This window comes from Oryzias melastigma, linkage group LG19 (genome assembly GCF_002922805.2).
Source record: "Oryzias melastigma strain HK-1 linkage group LG19, ASM292280v2, whole genome shotgun sequence".
NCBI classification, from domain to species: Eukaryota; Metazoa; Chordata; class Actinopteri; order Beloniformes; family Adrianichthyidae; genus Oryzias; species Oryzias melastigma.
The window spans coordinates 20,534,849-20,557,780 of NC_050530.1; the positions used below are offsets into that span (position 1 = coordinate 20,534,849).

General features: G+C 40.1%; 1 protein-coding gene and 1 long non-coding RNA gene across 3 annotated transcripts; one reads left to right on the top strand and one right to left on the bottom strand.

Moving 5' to 3' along the window:
• The first annotated feature begins 10 nt into the window (after nucleotides 1–10).
• Nucleotides 11–17,004, top strand: mbtd1 (mbt domain containing 1). 2 transcript variants are annotated; one of them, XM_024298138.1, is made up of 17 exons: nucleotides 11–165; nucleotides 1,647–1,851; nucleotides 2,448–2,581; nucleotides 2,677–2,791; nucleotides 2,867–2,949; nucleotides 3,019–3,136; nucleotides 3,353–3,487; nucleotides 3,568–3,656; nucleotides 3,760–3,994; nucleotides 4,501–4,556; nucleotides 5,988–6,092; nucleotides 6,169–6,316; nucleotides 6,398–6,480; nucleotides 7,774–8,008; nucleotides 10,392–10,463; nucleotides 12,949–13,158; nucleotides 15,015–17,004. In XM_024298138.1, the coding sequence occupies exons 1-17, from the start codon at nucleotides 145–147 to the stop codon at nucleotides 15,131–15,133; spliced, it is 2,163 nt and encodes a 720-aa protein (XP_024153906.1). In that variant the 5' UTR covers nucleotides 11–144; the 3' UTR covers nucleotides 15,134–17,004. The 2 variants fall into 2 exon arrangements, with proteins under 2 accessions (XP_024153906.1, XP_024153907.1); XM_024298139.1 differs by lacking the exon at nucleotides 12,949–13,158.
• Nucleotides 9,854–13,015, bottom strand: LOC118600198. Its single transcript, XR_004949777.1, has 2 exons — nucleotides 12,558–13,015; nucleotides 9,854–10,633 (listed from the first exon to the last, which is right to left on the bottom strand). It is a non-coding gene; the product is annotated as an uncharacterized LOC118600198 (long non-coding RNA).
• Nucleotides 17,005–22,932: the final 5,928 nt, after the last annotated feature.

Genomic DNA, 22,932 nt, shown 5'->3' on the forward strand with positions numbered 1-22,932 from the left:
GCGGGTTAGTAATTTTGTTGATATCCTGCTTGGTAGTATTCAATTGTACTTTAGTATTTGCAGCCAGAATTCACCCCCAGCTTGGGGCTTTTATTTGTGTCGGGTAACAGAGAAAGCTAAAAACTTCAGGTTTATGACGGGCTGATGGAAGACACACGGGATTTGGTGAGTAAACGATGTTTGTGTCGCGATGTTCCGACTGCCAGAGCTGCTGTTCCTCCTTTGTTGTTATCTATTTATGGTAGCTAGCTTGGGTTCATTCAGCTTTAATATTAGTTAAATGAAATAAAAGAACAAAGTGTTAGAGACGTAGAGACCACATTTTAATTTATTTTAAGTCAGAATACGCATGTGTGTTGCGCATGTTATGTGAAAAATGTCAAAGGCTGTTGTAGAGATCTGGATAAACGGGTTCCGCTAGCCTGCTAATGCTAGCTAGCATAACTAGCATTCTGAGCTATTTCCACCACGGCCGCTCCTCAAATTCCTCATTTTTTTGCTTTTTTATTTTATATTTTTTCTCGTATTAATTTTGAATATATCTCCATCTGGGTAGAGTATTTTTCTATAGCTTAAAATGTCCGTTTTTCTTTGATAAAACGTTAGCACAGGTAGCTCTTTTTTAATTGGAGCTGAACTGTTACGGAGGTAAACAGCCTGTGACAGCACCAAACACTGCTCCATATTCCGAATCCTGCTGCTCTCCCCCTTATGCATTTTTTCCAAATGCTATAAATACTGTTAATTCATTTTTGCGGCCCTTGTGTACAGATTTTGCCTCCAGAAATCTGTAAACGGATTGGCTGATGGGTAAAAGTCTGTCAGCTACCTGTAGCGCCTTAATTTGATTTGCCTTTAAATTCACACCTGTGTGTTGATTGAATAAAGGTCGATATTCTTCCTCAGATCCATTGACTAATTTGAGGATTAAATTAAATATTTATCTTTTTCAGTGCTTTTATCAAAATTTATTAAATTTAAAATAAGAAAAAATATTATTAAAAAACCATTAGGTTATTTTTTTTTCCAAGTGAAAAGCTTGAAGCTGAAAATCTAAACATTTGGAGAGAACAGGACCACTTATATATAAACTGAATTATACTCACGTTTTTTCGTCTCAGTTTTTGGTGTCTTTAACTAAATAGTTAAAGACTAAACATTATTTAAAATATTTGTTTTACTTTTAGAATGTTTGTACAAATGCATTCTGTTGTTATCAGGATAATAAAATAGAGTTTTGGAATGCACAGTAAATGCTTTTCAATAATTTGGAACCACATAATGATGTTATTAATATAATCCTCAGCATTCATTTCTAAGATTGTGGTTAATGTTTAACCAGTTTTGACAATTATTGTAATCATAGCAGTTAATGTTTTTCTTATTTTCCTGCTAGAACTCTCTTTTTCTTTAACCTGGACGGAGCTGTAAGCCTCTCTGGGGTTTTGGTTAAATATATTTATTGAAATGAAATGCGGAAGTCTGGACAGATTAAAAAAAAAATAAAAATGGCAAATTATCTTTTTTATACTGATTTTATGGCTTTGAGTTTACATATGAACTCATACATGTCTGTCAGTACGGTTGAGTTTCTGGTGTTGACTGAGGCTGAAGTCAGGAGACTTGACCCTTTTCCTTCTGTGAAGGCTGAACGCACCCCACGTTCAGAGAGGAAGCGGAGAGACTCGTTCGGGATGTTTGATGGCTACGACAGTTGCAGCGAGGACTCCACCAGCACCTCCAGCTCAGAGGACAGCGAGGATGAGGTGGTACCCTCAATACCTGCAAGCCTGCCCATCATCAAGAACAATGGGCAGGTTTATACTTACCCTGATGGCAAAGCTGGAATGGGTTAGTGTCATGTAACCTTTTATTTATTGTTTGATACGTCATAAATGTCATGATTTATTCTGGAATAAAATTCCTGCCTTTTTATTATTCATAATTATGTTAAAAAGTTACAGTTTCAAAGTTTTAACAATTGGCATTCTACTAGCTTTTTGGATTATTTTGGTATTTACTTAGATTTTTAGGCTATTTTGGAGTTTAGCTAATATTTCAGCTACATGCTAGCTCTTTTGGCTAACCTAAGTTTTTTTTTTTGTGGCTAATTTGGCATTTAGCTAATATTTTAGCTGGCTATCAGCTTTAGTGATTTTAGCTATCAATTTCAGCATCTTCAGTGTCCAAATTCAGCTTACAACATTCACACTAACATTATTACAGGTAATGCTATATATCTAGTTCATAATAATGTTTAAAAGTTACAGTTTTAAAAATGTAGTTTTAGAGTGTTGAATAAATGTGTATCCTCCAGACCTAAGGCGTGTTTGGATTTTAGCCTCTCGTGGAATTGAGTTTGACACCCCTGATGTAACCTTTTGTTAAAACAGTGGAAACCTTTCCAACTTCTTATTCCTCTGATGTTGATCTCTGCTCTTTCACAGCTACATGTGAGATGTGTGGAATGATCGGGGTGCGAGATGCTTTTTATTCCAAAACCAAGCGCTTCTGCAGCGTGTCTTGTTCCAGGAGTTACTCCTCAAATTCTAAGAAAGCTAGCATTCTGGCAAGACTCCAGGTGGATACATTAAACTTTACTGTGCATATACCAAACTGGTACACTAATGGATAATAGGCTGATGTGTCATTACTTCAATCTTTATCTTTTACAAGGGTAAGCCTCCAACAAAAAAGGCTAAAGTTTTGCAGAAACAGCCTCTCATGGCAAAGCTGGCAGCTTATGCTCAGTACCAAGCAAGTCAACAGAACCAAGCCAAGTCTAAAGCCGGTAGGTGGTCAGATCACTCCTCCTGAATGCAAACATTCAGTAATGCTGCATTCTTTTTACTGTTGTTCTGGTCAGTTGTCACTGCAGAGAGTTTTGACTGGGGGAAGTATATCTGCAGCAACAATGTAGTTGGAGCTCCTGTCAGCTGTTTCAAGCATGTAAGTAGAAGTTGGATGACATGGGGATCGGATTTTGTGTTCTGGATGCTGAAACTTTTTCTGCCTCAGGCTCCTATGGGAACGTCCTGGGGAGACATAGAAGAGGGGGTGAGGATCGAAGTGCCCAACTCTGACATCAGCCTTCCAACCAAAGTGTACTGGATAGCAGAAATCGTGAAGCTTGCAGGTAGGACTTCCACTAAAAAAAGACATTTTCTATTTTAAACATTTTACTTAGTTTGACTGCTGAGGCAACAAAGATCCATGTTTTCTGAGGATTTCATGATCCAACCAGTGAATATGTGAATATTCTGCTCTGTCCTGATTGCGGACAATCATTTGTTGAACTGCAGTTTGTAGAGTCAGAAGTTTGAAGCCTCTTATCAGTTGATTCTGTCTGCAGGCTTCAAGGCTCTCCTGCGCTATGAGGGCTTCGACAGCGACACAAGTAAAGACTTCTGGTGTAATCTCTGCACCCCAGAGGTTCACCCGGTGGGTTGGTGTGCTTCAAACGGCAAACCTCTCGTACCTCCAAAAAGTGAGTCTCCACGCTGACTGTGTGCTGTTCTGTGCTGTTCCGGACGCTGAGAGTCATTGTCGCTGTTGCATGGTTTCCAGGTATACAACACAAGTACTCAAACTGGATCGTCTTTCTTGTGAAGCGTCTCACTGGGGCGAAAACCCTGCCCCCTGATTTTAATACCAAGGTGAGTAATATGGAGAGATGTTTGTACTTGTCATTACATTTCGATGGAACAGAAAGTTCTTCCGTGATCTGCTAGCTTTCACTCATCCCCGTCCTGTCTGCAGGTACACGAGAACATGCAGTTTCCCTTTAAGAAGCTGATGCGAGTGGAGGTGGTGGATAAGAACTACTTGTGCCGGACGCGGGTGGCGCTGGTGGAGCAGGTGATCGGAGGTCGCCTCAGGCTGGTCTATGAGGAGAGCCAGGACAGCACAGATGACTTCTGGTGCCACATGTACAGCCCCCTCATTCATAATATAGGCTGGTCCAGAAGCATTGGTCACCGCTTCAAACGCTCAGGTTGGTTTAGAGACGTTTCTCATCATGCACTGCAAGCAACTGCAGGTTTCTGCAAGAATTTCAACCCCTTTAAACCCTGTGAAACTTCAGGGAAACATCAGCTGTCAAAGTAAAAGAGTCACAAGATTGGCTCTGCTTTGACATTTCATACCAAGCCTGTTCCAACTGTAGATGATGATTATGCTCTAGTATACAGTTAAAAAAAAAAGAAGAGGAAGCCCCTCCCTGCTTGTCCAGTGTGAACACCAACACACTCAAGAACCCACGTTTAGCACGTTCCCAGGTGAACGCTGTTGGACACTCTTTCTCTAAATTGTGGCTTCAAAATGTATTCTCGATAAAATCTGTTTAAGGTTTTACAGCTGAAAATGATATCTGATCAGATCAAAGCTAATCCATCGTTTAGTTGTTGGTGGTTTAATGTCTCGCTTACATTTCCATGTGTGCTTATATACTCTCTAGCCCTTCTCATTCTCCACAAGTTCAGTCTATCCTTTTGTTTTCAGACTTCACAAAGAGGACTGAGGGTCAAGTGGATGCTCCTGAACAGCTCTTCCAGAAGGTAATGCATCAAGGTTGTTATTTTACTTTCTAAATTCAAAAAGTGACGATCAAAGGGGAAACTGTGGTGCAGTCACAATTTTCTGGTTCTGGGCAATATCCTTTTATTTGACTCTTTCAAGGATGCTTCCCCCTGATATGACCTTATTCAGTCATGCTTCTGTAGTCTCTAAGTCCACCAGGTACTCCTGCTTTATCAAAAAATAATGCAAATACGTTTTTATTTTTTCCTGCAGACATTCAAAATTCAGATCTATGTTTTTCTTTTTTGTTTTCTTTGTAATTTTTTTAACCAATAAAATGTGTTGAAATACACAACTACAATTTGCATCTTTTGTTCACCTGTGGCCATGATTAATGGAGGGATTGACCAATCAGCTGGCTGTTTGGAGTGGCACAAACATAACGTTGAGAGAAAATTTTGAACGCAAAATCAAAGATAGGGCGAAAGCAAGATGAGGCACTATGCATCTAAAAACGTTTGTGCTGCAATTGCAAAAATATTTTTTGAAAGCAAAAAAAAAAGTTTGTAAACACAAAAAAAGTTTTCGAAAGCAAATATGTGAAAACAATGTACCTAAAATCTTTTTTTTTTTTTTAGCATTGATTACATTTTATCTAAATAAAATGTGTGAATCTATAGTTGAGAATCTCCTCAAACTGAAGAATCTCCTGTAGAGTTTATTTTCTGCATTACACTAAAGAGGCCTGTGTGATCTATGAATCCAGGGCAAAATATTGATAAAAAGTTTGATTTTCTTTAAGATCTGTCTGTTAAAAAAAGATTTGAAGCTCATATCCTCATCTGCTGCACAACAGTGTTTTTGGATTAGCTTCACAGCAGTATTGAGGAAAATAATGCTGGTTTACCAGAGTAAACTTAATTTATAAGCAGAAGAAATGTTATTTTTAACTTTTAATGTTCATTTTCACAGTGGCTTATTTTTAAGAACTCCTGTTTACTTTTGTCCTAAGTCGAAAAAAATATTCATGGAAAGAATGCAACTTTCTCAAAAATGTTCAAGGTTTTATTCATAAAAAAAAACCTATGGCTTATTCATACACATCATAATCGTAACGTGCGGCTGGACGGCGACGACGCAGAGACGGTTTTTACTGCTGTAGACATTTTGAACACGCTGGTCGCTAACTAGCATGAATAACTCCAGAACCCTGTTGTAAAGTTGATCCTTCTGAGTTCTGCTCAAAGAGAAACGGGCCAGAATGGTTGAAGACTGTAGAATTCCGACAAACGTAATGCTGAGAGAAAACATTTGGATCTCAAAACTGACTTTTGCTTGCAACATGGTGGCACACAAATCCCTCCATAGAGCCTGAGGATTGAACTTCTTTTTTTCTGAATGAATCAAGTCTTCCAACTGCAGTCACCAAATACAGCCTAAATAAATCTGTGATCTTCTTCGCTCTTCAGGTGAAAGATGTGGACCAGACTGGGGACTGGTTCAAAGATGGGATGAAGCTAGAAGCCATCGATCCCCTAAACCTCTCAGCAATATGTGTAGCTACTGTAAAAAAGGTTTGAGACAGTCTTCATGTTTGGTTTTCCTGTTTCCGGGGACTCCAGACTAACCAGAGACCTTTTTTCTGTAAAGGTTCTAGCAGACGGGTACCTCATGATCGGGATTGATGGCTCGGAGGCCGTGGACGGATCGGACTGGTTCTGTTACCATGGCACCTCTCCCTCCATCTTCCCTGTTGGCTTCTGTGAAATCAACAGCATTGAACTCACTCCTCCCAGAGGTAGCAGAGGCTCGGCTGTGTCAGAACCTCGTTGGACTGCAGACGCCTGAGTTCATTCTGATGATTGAATTTGCTCCACAGGGTACACTAAACTGCCATTTAAATGGTTTGACTACCTCAGAGAAACAAGCTCAGTGGCTGCTCCTGTCAGGCTCTTTAACAAGGTAGGCCTTAATGATGCTGGGATTCAATTAAGGCAGGGCTCCCCAAACCTTTCATGTGAGGGCCACATAACTGTTTTCTTCTCTGATGGGGTCGGGGTCGGTTTGTAGACTAACAAAAAAAGTGCAGCAATCACAGCCTAAACGTAATCAATCAATCAATAAACATTTATGGTTCTCCAGAAAATCACACATAGCCACATTTCAAACACTTCATTTCTGTAATCTTCATAGAAAGAACTAATACTAAAACATTTTAAAAACTAGATGTATAACATTATCTGTGATAATGGTAGTGTGAATGCTGTAAGGTGAATGGCCGCTGAAGATGCTAGATGATTGCTGAATATGCGGAAATTGATACCTAAAAACGCTGAAGCTGATAGCTAGCTAAAATATTAGTGAATGGCCAAATTAGCAAAAAAATTAGCCAAAACAGCTAGCATGTAGCTGAAATATTAGCTAAACTCTGAAATGGGCTAGAAATACTTAGTAAATACCAACATAGTGGAAAAATTTAGCATAAAAAGAGCTGAATATTTTAATAGCTGAAAGAGTTGAAGAGCTATAGACGTCCAAAAAAAACGTACGGAAGAAAAATAATAATAATAGAAAAAGAAAAAGTGAATCTCTATTAAATCAATAAACATTCTCTCCTCTCCATCATAGTTCAGACTGCAGAAGGATGGAATAAAAAGTCACGTTCTATGTGGTTCTCCACCAGTGATGGTAGTGTGTGGGGGGGCGGGGTCAAATGTGGAGGACAAATTTGGAGGCGGGCCTGATCTGGCCCGTGGGCCGTAGTTTGGGGACCCCTGATTGAGGACAATATTCATAACTCGCATGCCCTGAACCCACTTATTCTCAAAATAACAAAGATGGAGGAAATAAAATTAATTTGAGATGTTAGAAAGAAAAATAAAATAAAGAATGATAACTTGAACAACATCATCTGTTCTTCTGGAATTTTGTGGATTTAATTATATTTTTTGTAACCGTTTTGGTTTACCCTTTAACTTTAGAGCTCCAGTGTTTATGTTCTTTGATTTACTGTAACTTTTCAACCGTTTCAACCGGTTGAAAAGTTACAGTATGTTAAAGATTTTGTGTTTAAGCGTCACTGAAAACGCCTCAGGTCTTAAAGGGTTAAACTGGTGACTGAAGTAAGACTTTTGACCCAAAATAATCCCAATAAAATCAAAAGTTAATTTGTAAATATTAATGAACTCTTCACTAAGACTCCTCTGAAAGTTATAATTCCCATTTTATTTAAGTGTTTTTTTTGTTTTCCTTCAGGAAGTTCCTAATCACGGCTTCCGGCAAGGCATGAAGCTGGAAGCCGTGGATCTAATGGAGCCACGGCTGGTGTGTGTTGCCACGGTGACGAGGATTGTGCACCGGCTACTGCGGATCCACTTTGACGGCTGGGAAGACGAGTATGATCAGTGGGTGGATTGTGAATCCCCTGACCTGTACCCGGTGGGCTGGTGTCAGCTGACGGGCTACCAGCTCCAACCCCCCGCCTCGCAGAGTAAGCCTGCCTTCATCGCGGGACAGTCCCAGGTTCTGTTCGTTTACACACCCCGGTCTGGTCCGGTTGGCACTCTAACAAAAAACCAAAGACTCCAGGTGGCCAAACTGCTTGAAACAATCAGGCATTTCCAAACTCTGTTCACACGGGGAGGTTGATCCAGATCAGAGGTCTGCAACCTCTAACTTTAAGAGTCGTTCAGTCTACTTTCTTACAGACCAGAACCCACCGAGAGCCACACAGTCCCATTTTGTCCTTTCAAAAATGCACAATATTTATGCTATTTAACATTTATTTATACATTTTGTTTTTAAATATTTCAATACTTGAATTAAAACAGTGACTTTATGTTTCTATATGTAAACACTTTCTGTGAGGGACACAATGGCAGAGTTTGAGCTAAACGAATCCACTTAAATGTTTTTTTCCTCTCGCTCTACTCCACTCTAGTGACTGGATCAAACCGGCGTTCAGATTGCATTTATTTTCAGTAGCTGCGTTTACATGTGCAAAATGTCCTGGATCAGATCAAAGATCAGAGTAGAAGAGAACTGTGCACATGGCCCCTGAAAAACTTCATCCGATTGTAGCAAACGTTTCCATACGCCACACAGTTGATCAGAATAAATCATGTTGACATGCGCAGAACTGTCTAAAGTACTGGAAATAGTCGTAGAAGAAGAAATAATGAGTTGCGTTGTAAACAAACAAAGATCATGTATGGAACAAGATGATACTTTGAACGTGCTCTCATTATTATTAATAATATTTTTAAGAGCCTGTTTGCTCATAATGTTCTGAACCTGTTCAGCGATGTGCATATTGCCCGCGGGTAAATATGTGGGAGTAAGATCAGTCACAACATAACAAAGCACCCCTGCGTGCGTGCGCTCTCACATTAAAGATGTGAATCCGGCTTTTCTACTCAAAGACAAGAGTTCGCTCGGGAGAGCAGCTGATCGGTTCTGTTGGTGCTCTGAAGACTGCCAGACCCTCTGTGCATGACGTAAAACCCAGCGCAGTAATGACACACGATCAGAATGTGTGTTTACATGCAGCTTGATCAGATCAACCATTGGTAAAACCCACCTGTCTTGATCGGAAAGAAATTTGGATTTGAAAGAGTCTGATCGGGCCAGAGTATTCCGAATGGCGTGTTTACATGATGCATTTCTGTTCTGATCAGGCGTTTATTCCCATTACTTGAGGCCATGTAAACGTAGCTAGTCATAACTGGAAACTGACTCAAAGACGACAGGTCGACTTTGAACTGTGATATTTTTAAAACCGTAAGAAGTTTTAAAAATAAAAATACATGTTCAAGAACCCAAAATCTGCTGAATAGTTTAAAAGTTAAATGGTTTCTGTAGCTGAAAGTTTACTTGACTTGTATTGTTTTGTAGAGCTGAAATTTGTTTTGCTGAAAAAGGAGCTTTTGAAGATTCAGTTAGCCATTTTCAATTAAAAAAGTGGTAGTTGGTTGAATAGTTTAAAAGTGAATGATCTGAGTAGGTTGAAGAGCTATAGATGGACAAAAAACGTACAGAAGAAAAATGGATCACTGTAGTGTGAATGCTCCACAACATTCACTCTATAACCTGAGCTTTTTATCGAAAACACATACATCTAAATCATTTTCAATCATTTTAAGCCACATTTGTGCAAAACTTTAACCACTTTAGTGTAATTTACCCCCAAAAAGAAACCCTTTTGGAGACTTTTATTTGACTAACTCTAAATTGAAAATACACATTTAAAGAACATTTCTACTGAATTTCTAACAGGAAATTAAACTTTTTTGCTTGGATGCTTGACATGTTAAAATCTAAACAGAAATGACAAAACTTGAATAACTGATCTCTTATTTATTCAGCATTTTTCATTAGAGCTAAAGAGCCTCAGGTTGCAGACTCCTGACCCAGACGGTGACCAGTGCCTCACTTGAACAACCGGACATGTTCCCACGTCTCTCTAAATGTCACTGAGTGCTGTGGACACGAAACGCCCCTCACTTCCTGTCTTTAGCTTTCTTTTGAGTTGGATGTTTGTTTTTATAATGTTAAACTTCGTTCCTGCTATAAAACAGTTGTCATTTTGAATCGTTCTTCTAAAAACATGCAGATGGTCCTCAGACGCTGAGGGATAAATCAACGTTATTGATCCTCCTTCTTCTCCCAGTTCCTGTACATGTTGTTATTCCTTGTGGTTAACATGGAAGCATCATGCTCTCCTCCCATTGGCCTGGCTCCACAGTCCTTTATGATATAGGGATGAGTGTGGAGAGAACATATGAATAATGAAGCTGCTGTCCCTCTGCTCATTCGGTCTGCTCCGGTCCAGTCTCTGACATTTACCCTGAGCTCGTCCCATCTCTGTGTTTCAGACAACAGAGAGATGTCCCACTCTCTGCCCAAGCAGAAGAAGAAGGCCCAGCAGTACAAAGGCCAGAAGAAAAGTGAGTACCGTCTCTGTTTTCTATCATCACTTCTGTTCTTCCTGCTTCTCACTCGGCTACCCTGATGGTGGAAACCGGATCGTGTTCTGGTTTGTTCAGACGTTCAGTGGTGGAGGAGCATTTTCTTGTGAACCAATCAGCTGAAGTCGGTCATAAATACAGGGTTGGATCTGGAGATGACAAACGTGGAACAACTTCAATGACTAACTTTGACTTTTCATTAGTAAATATTTGGAGAAGTTTGGGGATACTGCATGTTAGATCACACCTGTCAAAGTCAAGGCCCGGGGGCCGGATCCGGCCCTCCAGATCATTGTATTTTATTGTTAATGGCCCAATTATATCTTGAGCTCATTTCTAACTTGTAGAATTTTGACAAAATATATTTTCATGGAGAGTAAAATATTAAAAGTTATTTAAGGTTTAAATTGATTTATTCTGGAATAATATTCCTGCATTTTATTATTCATAATTATGTTAAAAAGTTACAGTTTTAAAAATTGACATTCTGTTAGCTTTTTGGATTATTTTGGCATGTACTAAGATTTTGTTGGCTGTTTTTCAGTTTAGCTAATATTTCATCTACATGCCAGCTGTTTTGGCTAATTTAGGCTTTTTTCAGTTTTTCTAGGCTGTTTTTCAGTTTAGCCAATATTTCAGCTGCATGCTAGCTGTTTTTGGTTTTTAAAGTCCCCCTCATTTAGGCTGCATTGCAGCAGCAGCAGCATCAGCACTAGCTGGAGCTCAGAAGTGATTTCATGCTAATACATGCTGATTGTTGAATTAACATGAACAAGAAATCTAATGAAATGCCAGAATACAGAGAGGGTCTAATCGCGCGTCAGTTTCTAAATGTGTGCAGACAGTGCTGACGTTTTTAGATGCAGACGTAGAATTACGTTCAGGAGAACGGTTCCGGTGTCCGGTTAAACCACCCAGTGGATCCTACTGGAAGCTGCTGTTGCAGCGCCGTTCCTTTATAGCTGCTTGCGGCTGATGGTCGTGGTTGCCATGGCTGCAAGCCGCTGCCCGTTGCTGCCCGCCACTGCTCGAGGCCGCCCGCTGCATCTCTACGTTCCTCCACGGATTGGATCAAACACGGACGGACAGCATATTTGTGACAGCTGATGAGATTTTACTTTCAGTTTTATTTTAAATACGTGAAGCCAACTTAAAAACAACCCGCGGTACACTGCATGGGGAGCGGACATGAATTTCAATCACAGAATAATAAAGGCTAACATCAGTACGGCCTTTCACTGAATGACAATCTTTGCAGCACATAAGTGGGACGTTATATTATATGTTATATTATATTGTATATGTTTGAGATGACCCAGGGGGGGCGCTGGCTTTGAAAGGCGTCTTGAACCCGCCCTTTTCCCGCGATCCTTTGTGATGAAGCACATTTGACGTCAGTGACAGAAACTAACCAGCATGCACTGCGCTGCAGGAGATCTGAGCAGCACCGGGTCTACTTTGGTCATCTCAAACAGGCTTATTATTTTCTCCGGCCTCTACAGCTACACCCGGGCTAGCTAGCTACTGTGACGTATGAAAGTTTCAGGAATTCAAACAGAGTTTTTCTCGGGGACTTTGAGTGACAGCGACTTCAAAGGAGCAATACTCGGACATGCAAACACGAAATGATTTCTTATCATATTTTTTTCTCGTTCAGAAGAAAAATGCCACATATACATGTTAAAAACTCAAAAAACATGATTGGAGGGGGACTTCAAGGCTTTTTTTGTTACGTTTTTTAGACTGTTTTGGAGTTGGACTAATACAGTATTTACACGCTAGCTGTTTTGGCTAATTTAGACTTTTTTTCCCCCTTTTTTTTGGGCTGTTTTGAACTTTAGTTATTTTTTTCAGCTACATGCTAGCTGTTTTAGCTAGCCTAATTTTTTTTAAGGCAAATATGTAATATATCTAATATTTTAGCTGGCTATCAGCTTAAGCGTTTCAGCTTTCAGCTTCAGTGTTTCAGCTATCACCGTCAGGGAATTTAGTCATCTTCAGCTATCAGCACTAGCATCTTCTTTTTTAATGCATTTCATTTCAAAGGTAATACATTCTTGTAACTTTACTAACCTGTATGAGACGAGAAGCTGCTGATCAGATTGAAAGGCTGTGGTGTGGCAGCAGACTCCTGCAGCTTGGATTGTGGCAGACTCTGTTTTTCCTCTTTGGGTTGGTGGTCTGAGCAGCTGGAGCACTTCCTCTGGTCTTTGGAGAACTTTCCCTTGTCATCTGAAGGCTTCATCAGTTCTGGTGGGGAGTCTCAGGCTCACATATTCAATTATGATTGTGGAACCGCTTGGACCGTCTTCCTGGGAGGTCTTCACAAAGCTTAAGATGAAGCTCTTCGGATGACCTTAGACACTGGAGGTCACCATCAGCTTACCAGGGGCTTATTCATTTAAACTGAGGTTTCACCTGAACCTACGACCTTCTAACTTCTCTTCTGGATGTGAAATCAAAGACTCCAGTTGGCCTGTGAGGAAAAAGCCCCTGGTAGCTCACCCGAGTCTGGCTTGGTGTTTAGAGAGGAAGATTCCGGTTGGTCGGCGGCCCTTCAGTCAGGCAGGGAGGAGGAGCAGCTTCTCAGGGGACGAAGAGCAGACTCCACCCCTTTCCCATGCCCAGGGGCCCAGGCGGCCCCGAACCTCCCTTCGCCAAAACTACAACTCAGGTAAAATCACACTGTTGATGAAGCCGTTGAGCCTCGGCAGCATTTCAGAAGCCGTTTGGACCAGCTGGTTCCACCCGATCGACTGTTTCTTCTGCTTTCTAAAGATCACACACAAATAGCTCCTCTCACCACGGTGACCATAAGTGCTTCCCCTCAGCCACATTTGTTATATCAGAACAGGAAAAACAGCGGGCAGGACTCACCTTTCCTTCAGGGTCATCAGCAGACGGGGTTCGTTTTTAACACCCAAGTCTCAAAATGTCTGTCTAGACTTCTCTGCTCATTTTGACCATGAAAGGGTCAGAGAATGTCCTATAAATATGAGCCTTTGACCCGTTTTTCCAAAAGACTTTGAATTTTCAATATCTATCAACATTTTCTTTTTAGTTCTATTTCATAATAGTGCTGTAACAATTGAAAATGTAAAAAAACCACAAGATCAAAATGTGATTTTTAGAGTTTTTAGTGAGGAAAACAATGAAAATGAACATAAACAGGTTTTGTTTGTTAAAAGTTTAAAATTGTCCGGTATAAAGCTATTTAAGATAAAATGTGTGTATCTTTCTCTCTAAATGTGCAAAAAAAACAGTGCATAAAATGTAGAATATCTCTGGTGTCTTTGGTCACAGAGGGCAGTTCTCTCCTCTTTGGCTCTCCAAACGTCTGGGTGATGCTGCCAGTGGAAGTCACCACTCTTGTTGATGTGATCACAACAGCAGCATCCTCACATTTTCTCTTTCTTTGGTCCTGCAGCATCGGCTCACAGGAAACTTCAAGAAAAATAGTTTCATTTATTGTGATATTTGTTTCCTGAACAAACATAAATATATGCTTATTTTATAAGATTTCTTATAAATTATGTAAAAAATTAGCTAACTTGCGTGTTTCAGTGTAAAAACTAGATAGTAAGTGGTTGATTCCTTTAGAGCAGGAGTGTCAAACTTAATCACACAAGGGGCCGAAATCTAAAACACACCTTAGGTCACGGGCCGGACAGGATAAACATTTATTGAGCATTAAAACTACATATTTAAAACTGTAACTTTAACATAATTATGAATAATAAAAATGCAGGAATATTCCTGAATAAATCAACATAAACCTTAAATAACTTTCAATATTTTACTCTCCATAAAATTATATTTTGTCAAAATTATACAAGTTAGAAATAAGCCAAAGATTACATCGGGTCATTAATAATAAGCACTTTGAATTGTCTCTGTACATGAAATGTGCTATACAAATAAACTTGCCTTGCCTTGCCTAACAATAAAATAGAATTACCTGGAGGGCCGAATAGAATTTCCTGGAGAGCCAGATCCGGCCCCCGGGCCTTGACTTTGACACATGTGGTGTAGAAAAACAACCTGGAAATGCAGCTCCAGAAACGTTACCTTTTCTTGCCAAAAATGACTCTGTTTTACCTTCGATCTCAAAATCTTCTCTGAAGCTCCATGGAGGTTTTATTTCCCCGGATGATCGTCTTTCAGACATTTTTCTTATCTTAAAAACTCTTTTCATCCGCTCTGCTCTCTGCAGCTCTCCACCACTATGTCTGTCTTCCTGGTAAACACAGGAGCTCTTCAGGTGCTTCTGGGTGAGATTACCACAATGACATGATGTTTACAAGAAAGCAAAATGTCTCAGCTTTCAGAAACTGTTGGAATTTTTCAAATAGAGCAAACCGTTCAGGAATTACGGTAATTCAAAGAGCGTTTGTGCAAACGTGTCACCAGCTACACGCTCGGTGTTAAGGATGTGTCTCTCTTAACCGGCCTGCATCCATATGTTGCCATGGCAACGAGACCCGCTTATTTAACGATAGACTGATGTGTGCTGCTGTTGTCTTCCTGCAGAGACTCTCCTGCGCATGAAGGAGGAAGCTGCAGAGGTGGACGAGTTCACCTTCTCACAGGGAACCTCAGACCAAGAGAGCAACGGCTCGGGCAGCTACTGCATCAAACAGGAGCCCTGAGGTCCACGGGACACGGAGGACGGGAGCAGCCAATCCAGAGGAAGCTCACTGGAAAACCCATCCCGGATCAGGAAGGGGCCTCCAGCCGGGCCACGTGCAGCCTGTCGGCACAGAGGAAAAACACTGGAAGGAGCTCCCTTTCCAAAGTCTCCTTGAATTGCCGATGGAGATGCTGTGGGGCATTTCCTCTCCCAGCCTTCCTGAGCTTCATTCTCTGTTCCACACAAGAGACGAATAACGGTGGGAGGAGAGTCCAGCTCGTCCGGATCAGCCCATCCTCCCTCTGTCCTGGTGTGGTCCACACACAGAGACCCCTAGAAACTGTGAGAAGCATTTTTTGAGCCAGTTCTGTTTTTTTTTTTTCAGGTTTTGTTGAACAGTCGGCCTCTGAGGGGCTGAGGAGGGAACAGACGGTGTATATTTGATTCTTTCCTTTAGAACAAAAATGCCAGGTGGACTTTGTTTATAGTACTTGAAGTTTCTATTTGATTTTGTAAGAGTTCTGGGCTTGTTCTGTCTTAAAGCTTTTTAGGTTCTTGGTGGCTGTGTGGGAAACGTCATGTGCATTGTTCCATAGAGTGGTGATATTGACAGAGTAGACAGGCTGAGGCTGGGTCAGTGCAGTGCTGCCTTCCTCTCATTTCCACAGCTGCATCGGTTCCTCATGCTGGCTGATGGTTTGCGGTCTTTGTTTTGGACTTACTTCTTCTTTTTTCGTGGCTAAATAAGTGTAGCAGCGAGCCCAAATCTGAAGGTTGTCCTCCAGATCAGTCCTTCCTGCTCCACTACTACATACAGCAGCATGTGGTTCTCCAGTCAACTTTGATTGGTCCAAAAGGATGCTTCTCTTTTCAGGTTTGAGAAGTGCTAAAAACAGAGTCTGGCTTCATTACTCTGCTCAAACATTTTCCCCTCCGGCTGAGTTTTTGGACAGCCGTCATCTACACATTTTGAGCTTAAGAACCTCAGAAACGACTGAAAGGAGAACGGCCAAACACTGCAGAGTACCCAGCATTCCTCCATTGTATTTCCAGCTGGGAGCCTGAATCTCATTTAGAACCATCAACTGAAACACTCCAGAATTCCTCCCTTCAGATGTTTGCAGCAGACGTCGTGCACTGTCCCGATCCAGCTGTGGAAATGAAAGCGTGTGTTGTGAACTGGCATGAGGAGCTCCTCCGTGTCTGCAGTTCTGAGTCTGTGCTCCATATTTATATGCAGATAAGGACAAAGGCTCTTTCTTTGAGCTTTTTAAAATTACATTCAGATAATTAAAAAAAAGAAGTTATTGTCATTTTATTAAATGCATTAAGACCTCAGTCATAAAAACAGAATTCAGTTTAAAGAAAAGAAACACTGTATATGTGGCCTGCAGTCAGCTTTTGTAGCATTTGACTTGTTTTTCTTTTGGGGGATGAAACTGGACTGCTGTCAGAACAGAGAGGGTTCATATCCAAGCTACGATGTTTAGTCTCATTTGGGTTTATGCAAAATGTTTTTGTGCTTTTGTCGTCCTCATGTCAGAGCCATATGTATGCAAAGTTTGGAAAGACGCAAGCAATGCACTGCTTTTCCTCTGGGGGCAGCATTTAAAGTGACAGCAGATATAAATCTATATATATATAAATCTATTCCTGGTGATGATCATGTCGTGTGCTGTCGAAGCCTCATGACTTTTTAAAAGAATTCTTCAAGCTCGATTTTTGCAGCCTTTTACTACCTCCTGAAGCTTGTGGCATTTTAGTGTGAAACAGAGGGTGGTGGGTTAGAATATGCAAAAAAAAAAGAAAATTCTTTCAAACATTCGACACCAAACGCGGAGAAATAACGACAGTACACCTAAACGTTATGCAATAAAAAATCCCATATTTTACATGCTCTGATCACTACATGGAGATTCTAAAAAGACATTTTAACATAAATCTATATACATATGAATATATCTGTCGTTTTGTTTTTCTTTCACTGAGTTAAAAAAACAGAACAGACTAGAACCTCTCAGACTTTTCTTTCTGCCGGTATGGTTTGTGATTTAACGGCTCAGGTATTGATATTTTATAAATAATTTAGAATAATCTGATGAATTAATTATTACAGTCTAAGCAAAAGTGAGTGTCTCGCCTGTAAGAAAAGGCTGAGTAAAACTTATGTCTGTAGCTTCAGCTTCTATGAAAGAAAAAATATTCTGTTCAGTTACAGAAATATTTAGTGTATGAATATATGGGGAGATAATACATTAAAAAATAACAAAATTAAAGTCAACTTAAGCTAATTTTAACTTTTTAAAGTCATTTATTCAAAATAAATAAACATTTTTAAGATCAATTGTTGAAAGTATGCTGTTTGTTCTGTTCTTGTCTAGAGCTGCCACGATTAGTCGACTAATCGACGACTAACCGACTATTAAAATAGTTGACCACCAATTTAATAGTCGATTAGTCGTTACTTTGTATTATATGGAGTCAGAGTGTAGTAAAGATTACATATATAATGACATTCTGCTAGCTTTTGGCATTTATTAAAAATTTTTAGGTCGTTTTGAAATTTAGCTAATATTTCAGCTACATGCTAGCTATTTTGGCTAATTTATGCTTTTTTTTTACTTTTTTAAGTTAATTGGGCATTTAACCAATATTTTTAGCTGGCTATCATTTTCACCATCTTCAGCAGCCAAATTCAGCTTTCATCATTCACACTAGCATTATCACAGGTAATGATATATATCTAGTTTTTAGTTATTCTAAAGCTAATGATGGTTAAGATGTGGTCTTTACATCCAGTTTGCACACGACCCGATTAGTTGACTAATCAGAAAAAATATTGTGATTAGTCGACTATTAAAATAATCATTTGTGGCAGCACTATTCTTGTGTATATTTGAAGAAATTCAATTTACCTGGGGTAAATATAATCAAAAGAGCATATTCTTATGTGTATCAATCACACTGTTATATGGAAGTGTTAAAGGGGTAAAATATTTTTTTCTAAATCTCCACGTCTAAAATAAGATTAAACTTTATTTGAAATATTATATTTAACTTTTTTTAAACATCCTTTGTTCCTTATTGATAAAAACAATTTCAATGAATATAAATGGTAAAGTTTTAGTGTTTTTGCTTCATTCAGAGCTTTTTCCTAATAATAAAAGTCGTCAAGCACAACCATCACCATGTGTGGTGTTGCAGAGTTCTCCTCTTTGAAAGTCTCACTAAACACCAGGAGTTCAATCTCCTCCTGATTGGCCACAGAAAATGAGCAATAAAAGGCTGCGTCTCCAAATCATAATCAAGGTTTTTTCAGTTGGATGAGAAGAAGAATGATGGAAGCGCATCCATACCTTTGTACAAACCAGAGCTAGAGATGACTGTTATGCAGAGGCTGCAGTGTTTGGAAGTACAATCAACTCTTTAGAGGTCTTCACTTCCCAGTGCTCGTAGATGTTTCCCCTCCACCAGCGAGTGCACGCAGAGGGTGGAGCCATGGTGGCTCCATCGGGACCGGATCGGTCGGGTGCATGTGACTGAAGTCGTCGTGCTGTGCTCACCCCCCACCCCACCCCGTAACCGGCGCTGTTGTGGTGGTTCTTGGTTGTTCAGTCTGTCCCAGTTTCCTCCCGGCTGTCATCAGGAGCGTATGGAAATCCAGTTCTGCCCAAAAAGGATTTAAGTGATGACATCACCAAACGAGTCCAGGACTGATGACGGGTTTCCATGTTCTTGCACACATTATGTGCTAGATTCTAAAATTCTGCCCTTTGACTAAAGTTTTTCTGTATGTGATAGCTCTCACTTATACTGAACTATTTCATAGTGGTGCTATATATATATATATAAATATATATATATATATTTGATATAAATAACTTAATGTAGTGGGATTACTATTGTCTGAACATAATTGTGACTAAAGAAAAGTAAAAAAAATATATTTTGGATACAGATAAAAAAAAATCTATCATGATTCTATGAACTAACCCATGAGGTTCAATAGACAGCAGTTCAAAGTTTGTAATTCTTTTTGATAGTGTATAAAAATTCCTTTGATATGGTCAATTTGTGCTGTGATCAAGCTTTGATAGACTTTGTAAATAAAGCCAAATATTTGGATCATACTGGTTGTAAATGGATATCTTCATTGTTTACAAGTGTTGCAAACAGTTTATCGCATGGCTGTGAAAGTTTATCCAGTAATTTCTTTCTTTTTTTTTTTTGTAAAAACTAAATTTTACACTGAATAAAAAGCCTATGACTACAAAAAGCCCTGACAGTCTCTTATTTTTCAACTTTTTTATTTCTGTGACAAGAATGTAACCAGAATGTGTTTTAAACCAGTCCGTTATAAAGTTCCATACCATGAAAAATCTACTTTTTGAGTTTTAAGTGTATTATGATGTTCATTCCTCACTATAAACAACCCCTTAGCGGTATCTTGATCCGTTCATCTATTTAAGAGTAATCCTCTAAAAACCTGCTCTCTCAACAGCAGCCCCCCCCATACCCTCAAAAACGAGCAGGTCCTCACGACCTGATGTTGCAGAGTGAGACCGCCCCTTTCAGGAAGAGTCTGCTCTGATAGCTCCGCCCCCAGTCTAACACCAACACCCAATCTCTCCACTGAGCTAGTGGTGATCAGCAAAAAACTTTCATTTTAGATCCAGAATACCGTATGTCAGGGTGTCAAACTCAATCGCACAAGGGGCCAAAATCCTAAACACACCTTAGGTCGAACAGGATAAACATTTACTGAACACTCTAAAACTACATTTTTAAAACTTTTAAACTGTATATTTTTTAACATAATTTTTAACTACATATATAGTATTACCTGTGATAATGCCAGTGTGAATGCTGTAAGATGAATTTGGCAGCTGAAGATGCTGAAATTGATAGCTGAAAACTCTGAAACTGACAGCCAGCTAAAATATTAGCTAAATTCCAAATTAGCCTAAAAACAAACAAAACAAAAAAAACTAAATTGCCCAAAACAGCTAGCATGTAGATGAAATATTAGCCTAACTCCAAAACAGCCTCAAAAAGTAAATGCCAAAATAGCCCAAAAAGGTAGCAGAATGACAATTTTTTAAACTTTAAAAATGTAACTTTTAACATAAATATGAATAATAAAAAGGCAGGAATATTATTCCAGAATAAATCAACTTAAACATTAGATAACTTTCAGTATTTTACTCTCCATAAAATATATATTGTCAAATTTATACAAGTTAGAAATGAGCACAAGATAACATCGGGCCATTAATAACAATAAAATAAAATGATCTGCAGAGTGTATTCATGCTGTGAAGCAGTGTTTAGATGCTCCGGTGTGTCCCCATAGATCAGGGGAAACTTTTTGACTGGTGTGCCACTAAGGGCCCTAAAACTTGACAGATGGGCCGGACCCGATCCTTAAAGTGTTTCCATAAGCAAGTTCATATGAGAAAGAAACAACATGGACAAAAACATGCTTTTTTTAAAATAAAAAATGTTTTTTGTTCCTATTTTAGTGTCAATTGCACCACTTGGTGTCTTTTGGGGAACAATACACTTAGAAAAATGCTGCGTTTGTTGTGTTGGAACAGTTGGAAAAATGACAGTCTGACTCAAAGAACACAAAGCAACGTGAGAAAAACAACAAATCTTCCAACACAACGTGAATAAAAAATAACTTTCTGCACCTTAAGACAAGTGTGTTTATTTGTGGTGAACCATCTAAGGCGTGTGTCAAAGTCAAGGCCCGGGGGACAGACCCAGCTCTTAGCTGATGATGTTGTTCTGTTGGCTTCATGGAGTCAAGACCTCCAGCAAGTATTGCAGCCGAGTGTGCAGCGGCTGGGATGAGGGTCAGCACCGCTAAGTCTGAGGCCATGGTTCTGGACCGGAGAAAGGTAGTTTGTCCTCTCTCGGTGGGTGGAGTGCTCCTGCCTCAGGTGGAGGAGTTTGAATATCTTGGGGTCTTGTTCACGAGTGAGGGAAGATCGGAGCGTGAGATCGACAGGCGGATTGGAGCTGCGTCCACTATTATGCAGTCGCTGTACCGGTCCGTCGTGGTGAATAGAGAGCTGAGCCAGACGGCAAAGTTCTCAATTTAGCAGTTGATCTTCGTTCCAGTACTCACCTATGTTCATTAGCTCTGGATCATGACTAAAAGAACAAGATCCTGACTACAAGCGGCTGAAATGAGTTTCCTCTGGAGGGTGTCTGGACGCTCCTTTAGAGATAGAAGCTCGGTCACCCAGAGAGATCTCGGAGTAGAACCACTTCTCCTCCACATCCAGAGGAGTCAATTGAGATGGCTCCAGCATCTGGTCCAGATGCCTCCTGGTCTCCTCCCTGGAGAGGTGTTCCGGGCATGTCCCACTGGGCGGAGGCCCCGGGGAAGACCCAGGACACGGTGGAGAGACTATGTCTCTCGGCTGGTCTGGGAACGCCTCGGGGTCCCCCCAGAAGAGCTGGAGGAAGTGACCGGGGAGAGGGAAGTCTGGGTATCTTTGGTTAGACTGCTGCCCCTGCGACCCGGTCCTGGATGAGTGGAAGGAGATGGATGGCCCGATGTTGGGTAACATATTGCAACATCTTCTCATTCCCCAGTCACCACATATTGACGTTTGGTTAATAACCCTCTGTCAAAAATTGACGTTTTGGGTGTACCCAGTTAGTCATTTTTGACGTCCACTGAAATCAAGGTTCCCCAACCTCCAGGCCAAAAACCGCTAGCGGTCAGGTACTGGGTCGTGGACCGCACCGGTATCCTAACCCTAACCCGGTACTGGATTCAAATCAGTACTTATCCAGATGTGGTACCACACACAGACCAGACTAGGGTACCAGTATCAGGCTAAAATAATGTGGTTTTAGAGTTTTAAAAACTTGTTTTATAGTGTTAAATAAATGTCCTGTTCGGCCCACGACCTAAGATGTGTTTTGGATTTTTGGCCTCTTGTATGATTGAGTTTGACAGCCCTGATCTAGAAGGCTGCATGGATCTTTTAACAGTGAATGGCTTCTGTCTGGAGGTTGATTGCTTTGATGAGTGTTCTAAAACACGTATTTGACCTTTTATCTACATGCTGAAGTTTGATTTAATTTCTGAGGGTAATAAGTATTGCAATTGTTGGTTTAATCTTAAGGATATCATTTTAGAGTTTAATAAATGTTTTTCTTTTTTGAATGCTTGAGTGGAACTCCTCGTTTCTACATTTTGATTACATTTATTGATTTACTGCATGAACAGATCCTTTTATTTCCTGAACCACTCCACCAATCGCATCACTTTTATTCTAAAGCAGCTACTCTGCCAATCTAACAGTTGATCTTAAATCAATTTTCCTCAATTTTAAACATCTTCCTAACCCGCCCCCCTACCCCAGTCATCTTTAAACTAGGAGGTGGTGAGCAGTCAGCAAACCCTCTCCTCATCTCTGCCATTTGAACTCCACACCACAACCTCCCAGCCAGTGTTTAAATCGAGGCATAAACTCACCGTTTTAGGTTGGTTTTTCAACATTAAAGGTGCTCCACAGGGCACTGTGCTCGGTCCAATTTCATTTAGTCTTTCCATGAAGTCAGCAGAGCACAGACATCCATTACTTCACTGATGATGCTGAACGTCACTTCTTAAACCAGGAGATGTCTTAGATTGAATCACTTAAAGATTAGTTTGACTTCTGATTTATCTAGTTTAAAACGGAGTTTGTTTACAGACCTGAACACTTCAGGGATTCATTCTGCAGCCATAGAATCACACTAGATGACATTCATTTGATCTGCAGTTCTACAGTTGGAAACCTTTGATATATTTGA

Coding starts and splice junctions, on each gene's coding strand:
- mbtd1 (XM_024298138.1), top strand. CDS start 145: ATGGAAGACACACGGGATTTG. Junction 2,582..2,676: donor GCATTCTGGCAAGACTCCAG/GTGGATACATTA, acceptor ATCTTTTACAAG/GGTAAGCCTCCAACAAAAAA. Junction 6,481..7,773: donor CTGTCAGGCTCTTTAACAAG/GTAGGCCTTAAT, acceptor GTTTTCCTTCAG/GAAGTTCCTAATCACGGCTT.